The sequence below is a fragment of the Zonotrichia leucophrys genome, chromosome 12 (assembly GCF_028769735.1).
Source record: "Zonotrichia leucophrys gambelii isolate GWCS_2022_RI chromosome 12, RI_Zleu_2.0, whole genome shotgun sequence".
Lineage (NCBI taxonomy): Eukaryota > Metazoa > Chordata > Aves > Passeriformes > Passerellidae > Zonotrichia > Zonotrichia leucophrys.
The window spans coordinates 4,680,947-4,702,624 of NC_088182.1; the positions used below are offsets into that span (position 1 = coordinate 4,680,947).

General features: G+C 47.4%; 1 protein-coding gene across 8 annotated transcripts in view; it reads left to right on the forward strand.

Annotated features, from left to right (window-relative positions):
• Nucleotides 1-21,678, forward strand: part of FRMD4B (FERM domain containing 4B) — a 132,410-nt gene that overhangs the window by 59,416 nt on the left and 51,316 nt on the right. For 6 of the 8 annotated variants that reach the window (XM_064724094.1, XM_064724090.1, XM_064724095.1 and 3 more), the window contains 4 exons: nucleotides 13,825-13,890; nucleotides 14,598-14,692; nucleotides 16,521-16,613; nucleotides 19,656-19,740. In XM_064724094.1, coding sequence (XP_064580164.1) covers nucleotides 13,825-13,890; nucleotides 14,598-14,692; nucleotides 16,521-16,613; nucleotides 19,656-19,740 — 339 coding nt within the window. Of the gene's footprint in view, nucleotides 1-3,670; nucleotides 3,692-13,592; nucleotides 13,694-13,824; nucleotides 13,891-14,597; nucleotides 14,693-16,520; nucleotides 16,614-19,655; nucleotides 19,741-21,678 lie in introns of those variants that run through there. The other 2 variants (XM_064724096.1, XM_064724089.1) reach the window with 2 other exon arrangements.

Sequence of the window (21,678 nt, forward strand, 5' to 3'; positions counted from 1 at the left end):
TAATGCAGTGGTGCTGCTCCTGTGTCACCTGCTGAAACTCCATCATGTCCAAAGGTGTCCCCATGGCTGGGACCTTGAGGCACTGCCTCCTGACAGCTTAGAGTTAAACTTGGCTCTGCACACTCCCAACAGCAGCTTTCCAGAGCTCTCTGCCAGATCCATTTCCATCTGAGCTCATGATACAGCGTTTTCTGTTCGAGAGAGCTGATTCAAACAAAAATATCATTTCTTTTTTATGGCTTCTCCCTCTTCCCTCGCTGACAAACTTCACAACCAGACTGTGAACTCCATCTCATTTCCTTCGGGGTGTGATGGTGCCAGTTTCAAACAGTGCCTTCCATTCACACACCACTTGGGCCTGTGTAAATATTTTCCCCCTGGATGTGACGCAGCTCACAGAGAACGTTGGATTTCGAATGTCGCTGGCGCCGCTTCCCAGAGGCAGCAGCTCCTGCACAAAGGTGTCCCTGTATGGGCTTGCCTGGATAAATCTCCCTTCTGGCCCTTGCAGAGAAGCTGGCCAGCTTGCTCTGACTGGACACAAACTGTATGGAAAGGTAAATTTAAAAGTATTCCAGGCACGTGCTGGTTTTTCCAAGCTTCATTTTCATCCTCCTGTGTGGTTGTGTCTCTGTCACCCCTTTAGCTGGCAGCACTTTGTGATCTTGGATGGACTGTCCATGTGCTTAAAATAACACTGTGCTATCTTTGTCCCCTCATTTTCTGAAAATCAGGCCACCCCTTGTACAGTCTGCATTGCTCTTAAAACCTCTGAGTCATAATTAGTGATTAGTGATTCTACTAATCTTCTGTGCAGATGGAGGCCAGTTCATTCTCAGAGACTGCAAAGAGGATAAAGCTATCAGTGCTGGAATATATTAGCTTAAATACCCTCCCACACACAAATACACATGTACACTTTTCCCCACTATTTGATCTGTCATTCATTTAAACATGCAGCAGTGGTGTGTTGGGGAAGGAGATGGGGAGAACAAGTGTCACCAAAAAGCTGAGAAAAGTTTGAATGTGCTGGATTTAAAAGTCATTAAAAGTCATCTTTGACAGCCCAGGCAATGCTAGGATTAAGACTGTGATGTTTTTGTTTGGGACTGCTGGTGCTGTGCTGCTTCCTGAGCATCCTGGCTCCACCTTTGCTTGGCCCAGTGGTTTCTGGACAGTGGGTGGAAGCTTTGGGGGCAGGCTGGTGTTTGTTAAGCCATAGTGAAAGTGGCAGTAATTCCTCTCCCATATCAAGCTCAGTGCATCTGTTCACCTTGCTGAGGGGGCCAGGGTGTGCTTCATTCCCTGTAGGGTCACCCTTCACTGAAGGGTTGTGGCACTGCTGTCCCCAAACCCAGCTCATTCGTGCCTCAGAGTTGCAGAGTTTTCCTGTGCTCAACTCCCAACAGCTTCCTACCTCTTACAGGTGTGCTGTATTTCTTTTAAACTCTAATTTTTCTCAGTTAAAATAAGTTCTCTGTGCAGCTGAATTATGCAGCCCTGCTCTGTGTGTGTTTGGAAGGCACGGATCCTCCCAGGAGCTGAGCTCTGCCTCCTCCAGCTATTCCTGTCATTGTGGTTATCCCAGCAGGGCAGGAGCTGGCACCACCCAGGTAACCTTCACATCATGTCTCTAAGGAAACATGACTCACTGTCTATTTTCCATCTTATTTTTGGGGCTTTGGAGTCTGTTTTGGAGACAGATGCAAGCTGGTTGCTCTGAAATCCCTTCCCAAAACTGTCTCTAAGTTTGCTGGTGCAGTCTGGACCAGCTGGCTGGACCTGACCTGGCACCCTCCTGCCTGATGTGGGGCCAGCTTATGGTTTTTTCATGAAACCTGTGATATTGAGCACAGGGTGGAAAGCTTTTGTAGTCTCATGACTGTGAGAATGTTGGCTTTTACAAAGTAACTTTGGGAAAAAAGGCAGCTCTTTTGTCTGCAGCTATTGAAGGGGTGGATATTTGATCAAAGCTGGTTCTTCTGAATTAAACAAGGAGGGTGAGACACCTCTGGCACCTCATTGCATGCTGGTGTCTGGGGTAGCTGCCCCTGGAGGTGTCTGGATTGATGTTATTTAGGGAGAATGTGAGAGAATGCTCTCCCTGCATTGTTGGGAAGGCTCTGTCCTTACACAGTGCTCTGCAGCTTCATGGAACCTGTTCTTGGCCTCAAACACTGGGCACAGAGCCTCCTGTTTGGGGCACTTCAGCTTGGCCAAGGGGCTTTAGGACCTCTGAGAAGAGGGAGCCACATCTGAGGTGTTGCTGTCCAAAGTTTGACCTGTTTTCATTCTGGGAAAAGCAAGGTAGTTTGTTCCAAAAAAAATTGAACTTAATTTTTTTTCTATTAAAATAAATCCCTGGATTTTAAAAATTGGGTTGGGAGAGTCTTCATAGTTTGTCCTCTGACTGCTCAGTTGAGAGCATAAATAACTGAGTAAGAGCAGTCAGATTTCTTAAGTAACTGCATGTGTAAATGTGAGACTTTGTGCCTCTTCTGTACCTGCCTGAAGGTCAGCTTGGAACTCTGGAAGGTGCAGCTTCCTGGATTTGGGTGCACAGCTCTGTTGTTCTGGTTTTCCCATTTTCAGTGAAAGCAGTGTCAGTTCTTTGAGTTTTCTCTGAGGAGAGCTGTTTTAGTGTGACACCTGTGCTGTGCCTGACCCAGTTCCACAGTTTGTGCACTCTGGTGGGTTGATGTGCCAGTGGGGAAGGAGTCAGGGAATCAAGGCAGAGCTCAGTGTTGGGCACACAGAGAACAGCAGGCTGGTGATTTACTCCTCTGCCAGCAGCCAAGTGCACTCCTGGGGAGCAGGAGCAGGTTCACAGTGATGGCCAAGGCTGTGAGCTGTGTCCATGTCTCAGTTCCCTCCCCAGAGTGCAGCAGCCAGCTCAGAGCAGCAGAGCTGTGCTTTGGGGAGCAGTTTGGGCAGCCCAGTGCAATGCTGTGCCTGGGGCTGTCTGCTGCAGGGAGGGACAGTGCAGGTATCAGTTTATGGATGGGGTGAGGGTGGCTGTGCTGAGCAGAAAGCCCTGGTTGTCTCTGTATCCCTGCAGATGCTGCCACAGGGCTCAGCCTTGCTCCAAGGGGTTCAGACTGGGGCTGGCTTGAAGTTTTAGTGCCAAGTTTTTACACAAAGGCCCCTCCTGTGCCTGGATAGGAGTGTGTGGGGTGGAGGAGCTGGGAGGGGAGATGACAATTCCCAACAAGCAGAGAGCTGCCAGCATGGGGCACTCTGTGACACAGGGACCGTTATCCCACACCGAGGTGTCTCCCTGCCCCAGGACTGCCACCTGTGCTGTGCCTTTGGTCACTAACTCCTGCTTGTTCATTCTGTTTTGTTTTATAATAAAGGGGTTAATATCACAGACAGGAAAAAAAAAAAAAAAACAACAAAACCAGCCAGCCCACAATTGTAATGCTTTCCCATTTTTAACAATCCCGTTTCAACCCCTTGTGTCCCCTGACTCACTCTGGAAGGGCTTTTGTTTCTGAATGTAATCAAAGCAGCAAACACTAAGGTCACTTCCTTCAGACTGTATGGCAACGGAAGGAGTCCGGATCGTGTCTCCCTTCTTCCCCCAGCTCACATGCACAGAAAACATGAAGGCTTAGTGCAGGCATGCATGCTGGGGATACTCCTTGGATTTCTCCAGTCCATTTAAACAAGCAGGCTGTGCAATGTGGAGGTAAGAGGCTGTATTTTAATTTCTGATGCTTAGCAGTGACAGATAATGTTATTTAGTGCTCCTGCAGTGTGTCGTGAGTTAAACATCATGCAGAGCTCAGAGCTGTGAGCCCCAGAGAGCCAGGAAGCAGCACAGAGCAGAGAAAGTTTGGGGTGGGGTGGGTTGAAACCTTTCTGCTTGCTCTTCTCTTTGCCTTGGAGGATCAGTCCATAAAATTTTCTTTGCGTCTTTTGCACTCCATTGAGGAGATAAGGGGCTGTTTGTTTATCCCTGCATTTACAGCTGCTTTTTCCTGCCTTTGTTGGAAATGCTGCCTTGGCTACTTCAGCTAAATCCAAGCTGGATTCTTCTAACTTTGCTGCAGCTGGAGCAAAGATCTCTAACTTCTGGTTAGAGAGAAACCTCTTTTCAGAGATTACCCCTATGGGCTGCCCTGAGATATGATTTAACCTGAACAAAGCACAGATTCATGAGAAAAGGCAGTCAGTGCCTGGTACAGTAACTCCTTTCAGCATGCAACTGTTAAATATCTCCTCATGAGGTCCCCTCCTCTCTCACCCCCTGAAAATCCCTTGGGAAGAGTGGCCTGGAGATGCAGCAGTGCACACAGAGCTGGGGTAACGGCTGCTGAGAAAGAGCCTTTGATCCAAGGCACTTGTTTTGCTTTAAAAGTGAAATGTGGAACCATCTGGATCAGCCCCTGAGTGCCTGGCAAGCTGCTGGCACTGGCAGTGTTGGCTATTTGCCTCCACAGAAACACTGCTCGCTGCCTGCTCCAGCCCATTCCCACTACTGTGACTTCTCTTGCTTTAATTATTTGCTCTCTGCAGTTCTTTTAAAGAGTTGCAGATTTAAAGGACTTGTGCTTTAGCCTTCTTTTTAATTTATTTTTCATCTCCTCCTTACCTGATGTCAGTCCAGTGCTGGCATCTGGGTTGCTGAGTGGCTGGAAAAGTCCAAGGGGAAAATGCTGGGTGCAGGGACCTGCATGGGACAGGAGAAGAAGAGATTCCAGATGACTTTAGAGGATGAGATGCTGCCTGGAGGGGATGGCAGTTATTTGGTCAGGGCTTGCTCTGCATGTGTCTCCTGCTTTGGGAGCCTTCCCTCAAAAACCCAACTCAGGGGTGAGCAGGGGACAGAGGAGCATCCTGTGAAAAGCCATCAGAAATGGGGAGAGCTTCAGGGCTGGGGAGAGGCAAACAGGCATCAAGGGCAGGGTGTGGGGCTCCAGGGATGTGAAACTACTCTTCTCTAAGGGTATTTTTTCATGTTCTGTAACTATGCCTGTAACAGGGAAAGCCGAGTTTGTTCCAGTGGGTCAGGGATGGTTTCTGGGGTGGGGTAAAACTCAGGGGTTACCAGAAGCTCTGCACAGAATAAACCCTGAGATTCCTGTTGTGGAGACTTAAGCAAAGAAGCTGGAGCTTAACTGCTTTGTGTCCTGGCTGAGGAGCAGAGGTCAGGACAGGGCACAGGAGGGCAGGTGGCCATTCCTGCCCCACTGTGGCACTTTTCATTCAGGGATATGGAGGATGCTGCTCCCTCATGGGCAGCATTTGTTGTGTCAGGTAGCAGCAGGAAAGCACTGTGATCCCACAGGAGACCTTTTTCCCCTGAATTCCCAGGAGATTGGACTGGAACAAAGCACCCCAGCGGGCTGTGTGCAGTAATGACCTGCTTGCAGTGTCTCAGCACTGGTGATAAGTTTGTCTCCAGCAGACACCAATTTACTGCCTATGTGCTGCCAAGGAAAGCAGATGTTGGATTTCATTGACTTGAGATTTCTGCTGATTGTTTCCTATTAATTTTCCAGATAGTTTTTTTTTTTTAGTAGCATTAGTGTAGAGTTGCCTGCCTCTTCTTTTCTCACTGTTGTTTTAAATACACTGCAGAGTGGCAAGAATGGTCTATCAGCACTTCTGGAATGACATGACCTATTCAGTTTTCAGCTTGAGACACCTTTAAAAAGAATGCTCCTGCAATAAAGGTGCTGATCCTTCAGAGGATAGCAAACCTCTCCCCTCTGTCAGAGGGACTAAGCAGCATCTGTGATAACGCTGCCACAGAGATCCTGTGGCCTTGGGCAGTGCCACGAGAGGTGAAATGCTGCCTGGGTGCTGCAGAGCAGACTTTAGCAGCAGTTCTTCCCTCTGCCTCCTGCACTTGAGTGCTTTTATCCTGTGCTGGTGCACAGTGAGCAGCCCCTGCACCCCCATGGGATGGAGCAAAGGCAAGAACAGGAAAAAGCCATCAGGAAAGGCAGCCACACTGCAGGGTTTCTTCATGGGGAGGAGAGGAGTGAGTTCTTTACACTGCACACTCCTGGGTGGGAGCATAAAGCTGCAATTCTGCTGTTTATATTTTGCTCTTGGCAAAGGGCTTTAACTCCTGGCTGGGTTGCTGGATTTATCATTTTGAGTAAGATTGAATTAATTGGTTTCCTGGATTTTAATTTATCGCTGTTCTTTGGTTTTGTTCAGTTTTTGGGGGTCTTATTACAGCATACTCATGAGATTTAGATCCCCACGACCTGCTCTGGTGAGTGGGATCTTTCTAATAACCCCAAGAGGCCGTGCCTGTCATCCTGTACAAGCCATCAATGCAGTGAATCAAAGAGTCCTGTAGATCTGCCATCCCCTGCAATGAGGAATAATAAAATAAATGGGGAAAGGAGGGTTGCATGGCAAGTCTGTTGGCACGTGGCCCTGCAGAGCCCCAGTCCTGCAGTGAGGGAGAGCACTTGGGCTGTTCCTGTGCCAGACTTTTCACTGGCTCAGCTGGTGGGGCTTACATGAAAGTCACTTGATGCTCTGCAGGAGCCAGTTTTTTCATCCTATCTCCAGCTCTCATGGCTATTTTAGGAAGGTGCCATGCAACCCAGGCAGCCTCTCTGTTCCAGGCACTGCTTTATCTCCAGCTCGTTGCCAAACTTCAGCACAGCCAACATTTCCATGTAGAGCATCATCAAAGGGGCTCCAAAGTGCAAAGCTTTGCACTTTTCTACAGCCTGTCTCATCTTAAAACATTCCTGTGCCTGTCATTCAGTTATAAGTGTCTGTCCCTGCCTGGCTGGTGCTGGGAAAGAGAATATCCTGAGGCCTGGGAATGGCTCTGCACAGTCCCTGAGTGCTGTGGGTAAACATCTGATTTATGTGCAGAGCCCAGGTGGCCTCTGGGGCCCTTGGGAGGGATGGGGATGTCACCTGGAGTCACCTGGTTGGTCCTACAGGAGGGTTTGCCAGAGCACAGAGGATGAAAGATGCAGCCAGCCACTGTGCAGCATCGCTGGTATTGAGCATTAGGCAGATAGTGGCTTCTGTTAAAGGTTAATGGTGAGATAACAAATGATTTAAGGCAAAACCCTGACCCTACTAAAATTAATGGCAAAATTAATTGACTACACTGGAGACAGGACTCCAGCCAAAGGCTTCTTGATGGCTTGAAGATTAGGAAGGAGAGGCAGTATGTCTGGAGACATGGTCTGCCCCCATGAAGCTGGTGGGAGCTCTGCCCCTGCCCTGGAAGGGATCAGTGCAGGTTTGTTGTGTCTGTGAGCCAGACTGTGGTGTTGTGGCACCACACTGGCTGGTGTGAGCAGAGAGTGGGGGCACTGGAGTTTGGGAGCCAGAGCTGCCCCACTGGGCACTGCAGGAGCTGTCAGTGAGTCCAGAGGGGCTCTGCTCTGATCTGAGGCTGCTGGAGAGGCACAGTGGCTTGGGGCAATGCTTCCCCTCCTCAGATCTTCACTCGTGGCAGAGTGGAGCATTTCCAATCCTCATCCATCAGTTTCACCTCCCACCACGGGACACTGAGTGGTGGCACCCACACTGGTCAGAGCAGCCAGGCTCCCCAAAATGTGCATCAGGGTGCTTCTGGAGATCTGTGCAGATTGAAAAAGCTTAAAAAGCTTCCACAGCAATGCTGGTATGGCCCCAAAGTTCTGTCTGTTATTTTCCTGCTTGTTCCTTCAAGCTCTGAGTGACTCCAAGTGCTGGAACACGATGAAGCTTTGCTCTCCCCACAGACACACCAGGAAACTCTGAGGTCATTCCAGCCATTATAACTTTTTCCCTCTTCCCCCCAGCTGCAAGCAGGCCCCTTCCTTCCACAAGGACAGGCAAAGGCTTTTTATTTTCCTGAGATGTGCCTGGCTGGGGCAGCTCCTTATGGCAAGACATTCTTGCGTGTGATTTCACATTTTGATCAGGCTGTGCACGTTCAGGGCCAGACATCAGCTGGCTGGTTGTACCAAAGTCAATGGAAGCAGCGCTGATCTGAGGAGCTGATCCTAAATGCCTTCAGAACCAAAGGAAAAACCCACCTCAATGCCAATGAAAACCTGGAGTGCGGGGGCTTCAGTATTAAGCTTTGAAATCTCTTAGAGGCTTATGAGTTACAGAAGAGACGTTTGGATTAAAAACCAAGAACCTTTACAAGAAATTACTGGTGATGCTTTAATGGGTGGTAAAGTGCAGCTCAGATAAGGATTTGGACATGGAATCCTTTAAAGATCCAGGCTGGTTCTTTAGTGCACCTGGAAAGCAGAGGTGCTGCCTCTGTGCCACTGCCAAAAGCAGGATGGAGGCATTTTGGGATGCCCTTTGTGAAGTCACTGTGCAAAGGGACAGCGTTGCCTTGTGAGAGAGGGAATTCTGCTTTTTCATACCTGTATTATTCTACGGTGCTCTGACTGCCTGAGCCACTGTGCTGTGCCTGTTTCAGGAATAAATGAGCCAGTTTTTATAATCTATGTAGTAATGATGTGCCACAGTCCAATTCCTCACTTTTCCAACTGCAGGTTTAAGGCTGTGTGCTGGCCATTTATGTAGTGAAAATGGTTCCTCTTTCTCTCTCATCACTGGATGCATCAGTACAGGTGTTTTTTTCCTTCTTTTGGAGCTATCCATCTGCCAGTGAAGTTGAATTTCACACAGTTACCCTGCCAGGAGCTCATGGAAATAACATGCACAGTTCAGTGCACTTGGGACCAAATTCCTGGTGTCACCTGGGATGTTTCCAGGGGCACCCAGGCCTGAACAAAGGGGTTTATCCTGGGAGGAAGGAAAGAGGAGAACTGGGGGGAGAGTCCAAAATAGTTCTCATGGAATTCAGAGCATTAGAGGTGTGAAGCCTTGCTGGATGTGGGTGGTTTTAAAGCTCTGCTGATGAGTATTTAGGTGGCTGCAGGACAGGGCTCTGAGCCTGTCACTGGCAGACACAGCTCCCAGTTTTGTCTTAATTATGTGCAGCTTACGTGTAATCCTCTCTTCTTTGGCCGGAGAGTTTGTAGGCTTTGGATTTTGTTGGCTCCTTTTCTTGATTTTTTTTTTAAATTTTCTTTCTCTAGACCTTAAAACAAAAAAGGCTTAAAAATAGAAGTCAGTGTCAATAGGCCAAGTGACTTCTTTGTAACTTGCCCAGTTCTGGGAGGGAGAAATCTGACCTGGAGGGAATACAGAACGTTGGGGTTTGCTCCTGACCCCAGACCCTCCATGATTCTCCATTCCTGAGCTTCCCTTCAGGAGATGTGTTATTCTGACAGCTTTTTTTTTTTCTTTTTTGGCTTAAGGGTGTTTTTTTGAGATTTCCTGTTTACACCCTGTCTAATTACTCTTTTTCTTATTTTTTCCCTAACGGGATGACACACATGGATGTCTAAAAATATTGCATGTAACAACCAGCTTTGCATAAGGAGGATGTTTCTGTCCAAGAGAAATAGCATAAATATCCTGCATGTACTTTTTTTCCCAAATAAACATTCAGGCTTAGGATATTGTAGGGAATTTTTCTGAGTAGCCAAGAAGTAGGTTTTTATTCTCTGCCTTCTCTGCTGATTTTCTTTTTAAAGTATGGATGTTCTGGAAAATCTGCTTTGATTTTAGGTGGAGAATTTGTCTTTTTTTTGTGACAAAAATGGAGGGCAACATGTTGTTTCCTCCCAGCTATTGAAACCTTTATGATAATGCTAATTTTCTATGTAGAGGTACAATCTCACCATATGCTTTAATTTCCACACATGAATATTCTGAGAATTGTTTGTTTCCCTTCATTATCTGCCTTTTTTTACTGAAGATTTGGGTGAATCAGATTCTTGCTGACAGCCTGTAAATTAGGAGAGCTGCAGTATTTTGATGTAACTGTATTTCTACAGTGGAAAGTGTTGGTCTCCTTTCAATCCTCTCAGTTTTTGAGGTTTTGCTGCTTACTTGTGTACAGAGAATATAAGTGAATTTGGAATGCTGGATTTTTGTTGTTTCCAAGTCTCTCAGTATGGTTTTGCCAAAAATAGGGCTGTGTAATGTCTCTCTCCTAATTTCCTGTTGGGAATGAGATGAGACACGGAGATGCTTCATGAATTTTATGTTGCTACTTCTTTTACTGGATAATAGCTCAAATATTAGCAGGCTTTTAAAAATAACTGCTAAGATGACCAATTTGGGGGCATGTTGCAAAAATTGTTCATTTGTACAGACAATGCCAAATCAATGAGAATAAGCTGAAAACAGATGTGTGTGTGTATAAATATCTCAAGACTGTTCACAGCAGCTCTTGACTGAGGCAGACAGCTGTGCTCATCTCCTGATGGATTGGTCCAACACATAGAAAATCAATTATATTGTTCAGATTAGCAGGGTGTCCTGAATTAAAGGTGAAAGAAAATATATTAGTAAGGGGTCCAGGGCTTTGAGGTTTTGAGGATCTTGGTGCCCTGGGAATTGGGACACAGCACAAGTCCCTTCCCACAGCCTGAGGAAACAGACCTGCAAGCGGATGTGCTGTGGGGAATAAATCAAATAAATCACACCAGTGTCATTGCGGGAGTTAAAGAGGAGTCCTTTGCTGCTGTGGCTCCAGGAGCTCAGAGTCTTTAGCTGCTGAGCTGGTGGCACCTTTCCCTGGCCAAAATCCATGGATGAAAGTGACGGAAGCCTCTTCAAGAAGCTCCTCAGCTTTTCTCCATGCAGGAGGATGTGACCAGGTTATTGGTACCTGTGACAGTGCTGTGGCATTGCTGTGCCACAGTCATGTCACAGCCTTTGAGGTGAGCTTGCAGCTGCCACAGCTTCCAAAGCTGTTGGTTCTATCTCCTGTACAGAAAAGGGTAGTGGAATGAGTGCTGCCCTGTCTCTCAGAGCCCTGTGTGCACAGGGCTGGATGCGAGGGGAGAGCTGTCTCCTGGATCTGACCTCTCTGGTGGGCGACATTCCTGCTGTAGGATGGGCTTGTGCTCCCCTGTGGTGGCCATTTGGAGTGATTTCCCTCTGATTGCAAGGACAGGGTGAGCCAAGTGCTGTGCTCTCTGCCCCACCAGGAATGGGGTGGGGATGTTGGAGTGAGCTCCTGCACAGCTGCAGGAACCAGGGTGCAGGAGGAGAAGGGCTCAGTCCAGGCTTTGTTTGGGGATTGGAGCCTGCAGATGCAGAGCTGATGGTCTCACCAGCAGATCTGTGCTCCTGGAGCAGGCTGTGGTGGCACACAGTGAGTATCCCTGTGTCTCATCCTGGCTGGAGGAGGTGTCTTAGCAGGAATTTGGCCCTCAGGTGTTCAGGAATGGGCTGGGTGGGCAGAGGGGTGCAAGCAGCTCTTGTTGGAGCTGCAGCCCCAGGTATTTCATGGCTCTGGACATTACTGTGGCTTTGTGATTGTCCCCAGTTGTTCCTGGGGTGCCATAAGCCTGTGGCCACAGAGCTCTGGGGGTGCAGGTGGGGGCTGCAGGTTTGTCCCAGCAAAGGCATTTCACACTGCTTTGCCATGGGCACCTTGGCATCTTCTGCAACCCCTTCACTGAGCTTCCCAGCACTCTGGGAAGTGGATGTGTGATTTCTGAGCAAAGATTGCTGGTGTCTCAGGTTTCAAATGTTTTCTGTGTGTATATTTGTAAATGAGACTTCTAAACTGTTTCCTTCTGTTGTCTCATCAATAAAATTAGGAATAATTATATCCTGCCTATTTTCAGGGCTGTTAGGAGTTTTATTTACTTTTGAGGTGCTTTGCAGTTACCTTGGATAGCTGAATTGAAGCACAGATGATGCTTGGTATTTATTTTATATTTTAATCCTTCCAGATACCTTTCTTTCTCCTCAGCATGAGGCTTTGTGGACGTGTTTGCTCTAACAGAAACCTTTTTTGCTTAACAACAGACAACTGAGGCAATTAAAACAGTCAGAAGTGATTGATGTGATTTCACTGGGTGAAAACTGAAGCAGCTCACAATTAAATAATGGCAGCCCTCGTGCTATCTCAAAGCAACAGATGGGGAATGATTTAAAAACAATATTGGATCCGACACTTCCCAACAGGGGCAGATTGGTAACAGTGTGTCAGAGCCAGAAATCTGCTGCACCTTGAAGGGTGTGCTGATGAAATGATTAATTGATGGTAATGGGCAACTTAGTTATGAGCCTGCCCTGGCAGCCCTTCAGCTCTGGGGCACAAATGGAGCTGGGAGTGGATCATGGTGGGTTTAAGGGCCCTGGGTGCTGTTTGGGCAGCAGGGAAATCTCAGGGAGCCTGCTGCAAGCTGGAGTTGGGGTGGTGCAGCTCTGCTTCCAGAACTGAGGGATGGATTGCTGGAGGTGCTGCCTTGGGCCTGGGGATGATGCTGTGCAGGGAGCAGCAGCAGGGGATGCAGCTGTGAGATCACTGCTGGCTCCGGGGTGGAGCTGCTGCTCACCGTGTGTCACTGCTCACCTGGCTCTTCTGCACAAGTTCATGATTGCAGCAGCAATACAGAGAAAAGAAGGGATTGCTGTCCTTGTACCAGTGTTGCTGTTTTGGTGGGCAATGTGATGCTCAGCAGTGCCCAGAGTTGCTGCAGCCCAGTTTTCCAGGACACTTGGGGAGTTGTGCCTGCAGATGCTCCTCTCTGACCTGCCTGCAGAGCTCAGGAGGGCACTCCCTCTCGCCTTCTGGTCCAGACGAGCTCAGTGAGTGGGACAATGGAGCTTTGTTGCTGTGGGAGCTGGGGGCAGAGGCTGGCTGGTGACAGGGGCGGCTGTGTCCGGGCAGCCCTGGCTGTGCAAACGGGGGCAGAGCTGCGAGCTCTCTGCGGCCCCACTGTGATCACACAGAAATTCTGTTTATTTTTAGGTCTCTGCAGTGTGCACAGGGGCAGGAGGTGATGAGAGGGGCTGATGGCACCACAGCTCAGCCCTGTCCTTGTCCCTGTCCCTGCAGAGCCAGAGGGATGTGAAAGGGGAAACCACTGTGTGTTGCTGTTTAATCCCACCGGGAGCCGCTGTCTAAGCAAACACCCCCGGCCTCTGCTCACAGCTCACAATTTATGGTGTGCTGTCAGGAAAATGAGCTACTTTGAGGCTGGGAGAACAAATATGAAAGCCAGGTTTCCTTCACCAGCTCTCACCCGGAGAGTGTTGCAAAGCCAGTCCTCACTGGAGCTGCTGAAAGGCCCAGAATTAGAACAGATATTAAATAATGTAAAAGCTTTCATTGAAATGTATTAGATTTCAAAGTGCAGATACTAAAAGGGCATAATGGGCAGCTATTTCTGAATTGCTCATCTGCTAAAGAGGGGAAGAGACTTAGTTTGCAGGAGATAAATGTGACATGAAAGAGGTGGCTCAGATATAGCATCATCCCATTCTTAGTGATGCAGTTCAAGCACCTTCTTGATGTGTGCAGCTCCTGTGTAATAATCCCATGGAGGTGATGGTTTTCAGTAGCTGCCCAAGTGAAAATGTTGCTCCATCTGTTCTACAGACAGGTGAATGGACCAGATCTGGGCTGACCCATCTGCAGTGAGGGTTGGATGGATCTGGGTTTCCTGAGTCCCTGTCATCTCCTCACCAGAGCAAAAGCCCAAGGCTGTTGCACTGGCCAGGCTGGTTCATCCTCACATTTAATTCTCACAGCATTTATGGGTTTTTTAATCTGATCCTGAGTGCTGCTAAGCACCCTTAATTCCAGCGTGGGGTTGACAGGAACTGCCAGTGCTGAGGCAGCTCCCACATGGAGTCCTTGGAGAAGGACTCAGCTCAGGTACACAGTCAATTCCCTTATCCATCAAAATCAGACACTGGTTTCACCCTGCCCTTGTCCCCAAGGCTCCCATGCTCTGGTGCAAGCAGGAATGCTGTCCTTGCTGACATGCTGTGCTGCTGTCGTTGCAGATGACCGAGGGCCGGCACTGCCAGGTGCATCTCCTCGATGACAGGAACTTGGAGCTGCTGGTTCAGGTACTGACCTCGCTCTTTTGGGGACTGGCAGCCAGGGCCAGGCTTCTCTGCTTGTTTTCCTTTGGGGGCTGAAGTGAGGGTTGAAGACAAATTATACTAGAATAACTCAGAGAGTGGAATAGGTGTGCTGAGGCAATGTGTGCTTCTCCTGACACTTGGATTGGCTGAAGGATTTCCCCTGCCATCAGTTCTGCATTCACTTTTTGCTTTCACCAAAATTCATACAGGATATTAAACACACCTCTTGTGCTGTTTTATTTTTGTGGATGTTTTTGTTTTGGTTTTGGGGTTTTTTTTGTTATTTAGATGGGAAGAAAACTCTGTGCGTTTGAGGATGTTTTTTTTCCCATAACAGAACTCAAAGCACGAGATCCTCCACTACACAATGGTTTCTTAATTGAAAAATCCTTCCTGCCCTAAGTGCAGGAAAGCCTGGATGCTGCCTTCTCCCCCAGCAAGAGGAAAGCAGCACTCAGTCTGTGCCCTTCAGCTTAATGTCATGGATTAAGCACAGAATTGCCTCTCCATGCTCCACACAGCTCCACTGAGACACCCTGAGTCTGATATATCACTTCTGTATTCACTTGTACAACAGGGTTTTAGCATGGCCATGTGCACTCAAATGTCAGTATTTGTACAGAAATTTTTTTTTTTTTTGTTAGAAGCCTGGACTGAAATGAATAAAATAAATTTGATTCTTTCAACAGCCCAAACTTTTGTCTCGGGAGTTGCTGGATCTGGTGGCCTCACACTTCAACCTGAAAGAAAAGGAATATTTTGGGATAACATTTATTGATGACACGTGAGTGTGTTTATTTATTTAAACAGCTGTGTCATTACTGCAGTGTAAATCCTCTGATACTGTGGCAGCTTGGCATGATGGAAAAATTTCTTTTTCTTTCAAAGAAGAAAGAGTTTCCTACTTTGTGCTTGTGCTGCTTGGCTGGGGAGAGGGGAAGGCACAAAATAGAAAATATTTGGAAAATAGCTTCTGGGCCCAAACCAGAGAATCCTTGTAAAATATTTTCCTGATGATTTCACATTTCATATTTGTCTCACACAGTGAAAAAACTGATTCAGGGATATTTTCTCATATGAACACCCTCAGCTTTCCTCCTCTGCACTTTTAGTAATAACAAAAAGGTTTTGCATTTATCTTCAAAATGAATTACTTTGCACCTGAATTTCAAATGTGTTATTGAGCTTTTTAACCCCAAATTTCCCGAGCAGAGTGAGCTGTGAGGTCAGTTCTGCCCAGGGACCACTTTGCTCTCTCTGAGCCTGGCTGTGATGCTGTGGGAGATGTGTTCCATGGCATTAACCCAGAGTCAGCTGTTCATTACCTGCAGTCTCACCTGGTGCTCATCTCCCAGCAGGGCACTGAAATGCTTCCCCACATCTGCTGGCAGTGTCTCTAGAGGAGTTACCTTCAGCTCCCCCAAAAAGCTGGAGCAGAGGTGCTCAGGGCAGTGGGGACGTGGAGCTGTGCACTAAAACAGCCCCTAAATAAACCTTTTGTCTAATGGGAATAACGTTGTGACAGTGGTCACAAGGCTTGCAGGATGACGAGAGAGACAAGAATGTTCAGAAAGCTTGATTTATTATTTTATGATACATTTATAACATTATGACTATACTAAAAAGAAATAGAAGGAAACATTTTCAGAAGGCTAGCTAAGGATAGAATAGAAAAGAATGAATAACCAAGGTCTGTGTCTCAGCAGAGAGCGAGACTCAGCCTTGCTGTGAGTGGTCAGTAAATCCAAACATCCACAGGAGACCAATCACGGATCCACCTGTTGCATTCCACAGCAGCAGATAACCACTGTTTACGCTGTGTTGCTGAGGCCACAGCTTCTCAGAAGAGAGAAAAATCCTAAAGAAAGGATTTTTATGAAAATATGTCTGTGATATAACATTGCTTCCTGCTGCTCTCCATTCCCACTTTTTAAGCAGCCCTGGATGGAAGCCTCCACCTACAGATCCCATCAGAGCCGTGTTTGGGGCCATGTTTTTGCCTCTGCTGAGGCACATCCATGTGGGACACCCTGGAGCTCGTGGAGCTGCTCCCTCTGGGGCCCTGACCCCAGCCCTCTGTTATTTTTACCAGCCACTCACATCTGGGGCTATCCCTGGAATATTTTTGCCACATCCTTGTCCTTTCACTTGCTGGAAAATATTACCCCCAGCTCTTCTGTAAATCCCTTGAGCATACTGTTTGTACTTGGCTTGTTTTTTTCCCCCAGAAGAGCTGCCATGAAATCCTTCTGGATGTTTTTGGTTGCTGGCACCGAGTCGCGGTGAGGTTTAAAGCGCTGCCAGGGGATTATCTGAAAGCTGCTGGATTCCCCAGAAACTGCAGTGGGATTGCAGGGCCTGCCTTGGTGTGTGTGCACAGGGCTGGGTGCTTGGAGGGAGTGTTGGCCTCTGGAGGGCACCCATGGCTCAGCCTTGCAGGGTTAAGGCTTAGGTAAAAAAAAGAAAATCATTCCATGAAGTGTTTGCCTGCCTTGGGGCTGAGGCTTGAACTTTTTAAAGTAACACTTGGAGTAATCGGGGGCACTGAAAAGAACCAATTTCTGTGTTTTTCCATCCCAGTTTTTAACCCTCTCCCCGTCCTGTTTCCACAGAGGTCAGAGTGTCTGGCTGCAGCTGGATCACCGTGTCCTGGACCATGACTTGCCCAAGAAACCAGGCCCAGCTACTTTGTACTTTGCCGTTAGGTGAGTAATTGTTTCCACCAAGCAAACATCTAACTTGGGTTTATTTGTCACCAGGGGGTTTTGTTTAAAGGAGCTGATTACAGATTTGATAAAGGAAATAAATGTTAAAGCAATGTGTTATTTTTAGAAGAGATAGGGCCTGGCTAAGTGCTGCACTCTTTTGTATGCAACTATGAAATAAAGTAGGTTGGAACCTGCTACTTTTTAAACTCGTATTAGGACATGATTCCTGGGGTGGGTTTGGGTTTTGTTTTTTATTTAAAACCTCATTTTTTAAATATCTTCTTTGCCTGACGTGTCTTTGAGTGTGCTAAATTTCAATACAGTTTATTCAAAAATTTAACTGACTTTTTTCCTTCTGTTTACTTAAGGGCTGTCTGTACTTTAAAGGGATTGCTGATGGCAGTTTTGCTCACAGCTTAACCAGTCCCCAGGAAAGAATAAAATCCCTGGCAAAATGATGATTTTGGCCAATGTAATTGCATTACTTTAGGGCTGTTGCTGGCAAAGCTGTGCTGGTTAAGGGCCTGAAAAAAATCCACATCCTATGAAACAGAGCTGTGCTGGCAGAAGAGATCAAGCATCATATTCTTAATATTGCTGGAGTCTTTGTTTTCCTTGCAGTCTGTGAGGGAACGTGAGAGCAGACTGACCTCATTTGCTTTTCAGATCTGGGTAAATTTATGCCTGTTGTGCTTAATTATTTGAAGCACTTCCAAAGCAGAGCCTCTTGTGTAGCTGGGTCAGTTGGCACTGGTGCCTCCCCATGTCCCCCACTGTCACCAGGGAATGGGACAAACAAGTGGCACTTTGTTCTGCCTGAATACGTGCTGGGGTGTGATGGTGTGCAGAGCTCCTCTTCCACACTTAGCAGAGAGAAAAAGCTCCATTTATAAAGGGGTGATGGGCTCTTCACTGTGTTTGCAATGATCAGGATCTGGGAGGCCAAAACCTGTGGCTGCCCAAGAAAGCTGTGAAGGCAATCCCATTATAACTTGAGCATTCTTTTGGTTGGAATTTAGGCTCTTTGCTCATTTTGGCCCTCTCTGTTGCAAGATGGTTCTCAACAGGACAGGGCGTGCAGAGACTTGGGCAGGAGTTAATGTGTGAGGAGTGGGCTTGGAAAAATCAAATTTCAAAAGGGAATTTTAAGCCTGACCACTCTGGGGTCATGAGATCCAAAGCAGGTACCCAAGGAGGTGGGCAGTGAGATGCAGAGCAGGAGGAGGAAGATACAGAAATAATTAGCACTGCAGAAACTGCCTGATCCATAGAAAATAGGTATTCCAGCAGAAAAGCCACTTCAAAACCTGCAGTTTCCAGTTGCATTACTGAAAATGGAGGAATCTCCAGATTGCTGGTTTTTCTTCATCTCATCCCTGAAATTTACTGTTCAATAAGGAAACATGATAATCCTTTGAGATTTTAATTATTGCCAGCTGGCATAAAGTCAATCCAGTCAGAGGTTTTTGGATGGCACACTCAGCTGAAGGGCTCTGATGCAGATTGAGGACTTTCAGAAATGTCATTTTAGTTTCAAGGATGCTGACAGCACGGGAAGTAGAAGCAGAATGTGCGCTTTGTGGTGTTCCCAAATGTGCCTGCCATGCCCTGAACATCCTTATCTGTCCTGGGGTGATGAGAAGGTGCAGCTTGGACCATGAAATGGAGCTGGGATTGGGGCAGTGCCCCCCGTGCCCTCACCCTAAATCCATAGATCCCACAGCTTCCTGCTTTGTACAGGAGTGGCTGGGAGCTGCCTCTCCTCAGAACCAGAGCTGTCCTGCTCCTGAGCCACACCTGAGCCTGGCTGAAAGAACCTGGAAGTGCAAATGAGGCCATCAGCTGAGGAAAATCACTTCAGGGTGCAGGGAAGGCTTCAGCAGGCTGAGGAAGGTCCACTCTGGGAAGGGTGGTCTGGCAGGAGGATGGGTAGGGAGGAAGAGTGTGGGTCCTGCCCTCTGCTCTGCATTTCTGAAGAGAAGCACTCAAGGGTGTTTAAAGTAAAATTTAGCAAAGCTGTTGGGGGAAAAAAATATATCGGGTGAGATCAAGAGAAGGTGGAAATACCTGTGGTTCATAGAGTTCACGGGGAAAGGTGAGTCATGGAAATGTAGAGCAGCTTTTCAGATGGCTGGGGCTGCCCCTTGGCCAGGCTGCATGCCTGTGAAATGGGTAAATCATCTGCAGAGGCATTCTGGAGAGTGCTTTAAAATTAATTCAGTGGGACACGCTGCAGGAATGTGAAATATTAAAGCAATTACTATTTAATGCATCACTTTCCTGAAGTCACAGCATAAACACTGCAAGCATTCCTGACACCTGTGGCAGGTCCCAGCTTCACTGCTGCCTAGCACGAGCTCTGTGCTGCTTGTTCAAGTGTCCTACAAACCATCCATGCCCTGATCATCGGTCAAAATCCAGGGGATGGAGCTTGAGGAGCTTGTCAGGAGCAGCCTGGGGCCATGGCAGGGATTGGTCTGGCTCTGACTGCCCTGTGTGGGTCACTGAGCCCCCTGCTCTCCAGGACAGGACATGGGGAAGCCCTGGGTGATGTGCATTGCTGAGGCACTGGTGGGCCAGGTCTTTGCCTGGCTGGGAGAAGGTTGTGTCTCCTGCCTGGCATTTAGTGGGAGCTGGAGTGAAGTTAGGGGTTCTTAGATCTCTGCTCCATCCCCTGTCCTCCAGCAGAGTGCTGGACTGACCTCCCCACATGCCTGGAGTGGCTTTTTCCACTGCTGTGACTTTCCCTGCACAGGAGAGATGGGCTTTGCTCCTGTAGCATTCAGAGTTTTCATCTAATTTGAAAAGCCATCAGATATCCAGGATCTGTTGAACCAGGAGTCCCTGTGTTCTGTCAGGCTGTGATTTTCTGCTTGTTCCCTCCTAAAAGGCAGGAAATTAAGTGCAGTAGCTCATAGTTCCTCTGTGCTATTTTATTGCTGGAGAACAAAACACTGAGGAAATAAAATGACTTGGGAGGAAGATGAAACCTATTCAAGAGAGTCACTCATGGTTTTTGGTTCTTTTTTTAATTTTCAGGTTCTACATTGAAAGCATTTCCTTTCTCAAGGACAAAACTACGGTGGAGCTGTTTTTTCTGAATGCCAAGTCCTGTGTACACCAGGTAAGACTTGGAGCTTTTCTGTGCATTTTTCTTCTATTGCTGCTTTGCCACATGCTCAGTCCTGAGAACTTGGTAGGAGCTGTGTCTGATTTCTAGAGCTAATTGAAGTATTAAGATCTCAGCATGCTGACTCCCTCCTTGCCTTGAATGCTGATGGTTCATGAATGAGGCTGATGATGGTTTCCCAGCCCTGCTGTGTGCTCAGTGCTCTGCAATGAGTCTGAAATACTCAAAAGCTTTTAAGTTACTTGAAATCTGGGTTGTAACTTCCCAGGTAGGCTCTGCTCAGTGGCACATCCTCCTGCAGTCTGCATAGCAAACACTCAGTGCAAGTGTCTCTTTACTGACCTTTAATCAAACTTGTCTTAGGAAGAAAAGGCCTGTGAGGAAGGTCCTGTGTTGTGGGTTTGGTCCCTAATTCCTTTACTTTCTGCCTTAATTCAGTGAGATTGTCAAGTAATAGCAATAGCAAATCTTATAAAGTAGCAATCACAGCCACTTGTTGGAATATTTTCTGTGTTTACTTTCTGGTTGAAAAGTTTCCACTGTTTTCTTAAAATACTCCAATTAGTAAAATACATGTTTTTAAAAGGCACATCAGGATGTGGTAATGGAAATCTTAAACAATAAAGTTGATTTGCTGCAGGTACATCTTGGTCAGGAATAAGAGTGGTGTGACAGCCAACTTTGCCATGTCCCTACATGCAGCTGCAGTTCTGTGAACTTTACTCTGGTGCTTCTGGGATTTTCCAGTTAATGTCAAACTCTGGTGCCTTTTGTTTTCACTCATGGTTCAGTCAGTCTGAGAGGGTCACTTGGTGCTTACAACCTTTCCTTGGGACACAATCCTGTGTCACTGACTGGTGGTGGAGCTCAGTGTAGCCAGCCAAAGCTTTCACCTTCAGTATGCTTCAGATTTTGGAGAATTCTTATTCAGAATCCAGTGTTGATTGTTTTATGAAAGAATACAGAAACCTCAAAGTGGTTGATGGCAGAGCTGTGGCTGTGCTCTGTACAGGAATTGCTTTCTGGAAGAGTGAAGGAAATTGGTGCATTTTTACAACATGCTGAAGTTTGAAAGATGCTCAAAGAACTTGGGGCCTCACTGGTTATGGTTATTAAAAAGCAAATCTGCATTTGACATATCTGCCACTTAAAATGAAGGGTCTTGGCAGCTTGTAACCATCCTTAAATTGCTCCTTAACTGGAGCAGCTTAACAAATAATTTTGGAATTGGAAAATGGGTCTGGTTTTGGGATGCAATGTGGGAAATGCCACTGCTGTTGGAACAAACCTTACCCAATATTAACACATTTGGGTGCCAGTATATGTGTTTATGTGTAGGTATAAGACATATCAGAAAGCAAAGGAGGAGAGAAGCATAAAAAAAGAAGTTTGGAGGCAGGCTGGCTCTTTCTGTTTCCCTATGGTTTGCAAGGTATATGTGCTCTAATTGTAGCAACCCAAAGTGTGGCATCCCTGTTCCTGCAGGCAAAACTGGCAGAAGCAGGGGATGTCTGCTGTGTCCAGTTTCTGTGGGCAGCAGGGGGATGAGGATGAGGAGCATCCCTTCCTCCTGAGAGATCTCTGTGCAGCTCTGGGTGATTCAGCACACAGGGACAGCTGGGGAGGCCTGGCTCTGCCTGCAGCCCTCTCTGTGCAGTTTCACAGCCCAGCTCAAGCCTGTGGCTCCTCCAGCAGGAGCCAGTTCCTCTACTCCCAAGCAGCTTTTAACCTTCCAATTAACTCCTGTAAAAATATTCTGTTCTACGTGACAAACCTCGGGTCAGTCCCCAGGCAGTCAGGAAGGGCACGTGGGGCCAGCCCTCATCCTGAGCCCTGGGATGGGGCAGGAGGATGCACAGAGGCCCCTCAGATGTGCTCCCACAGCCTGTGCTCTCCCCTGGTGCTGCTGGCTCCTTTGTTGGGCAGGGAAGG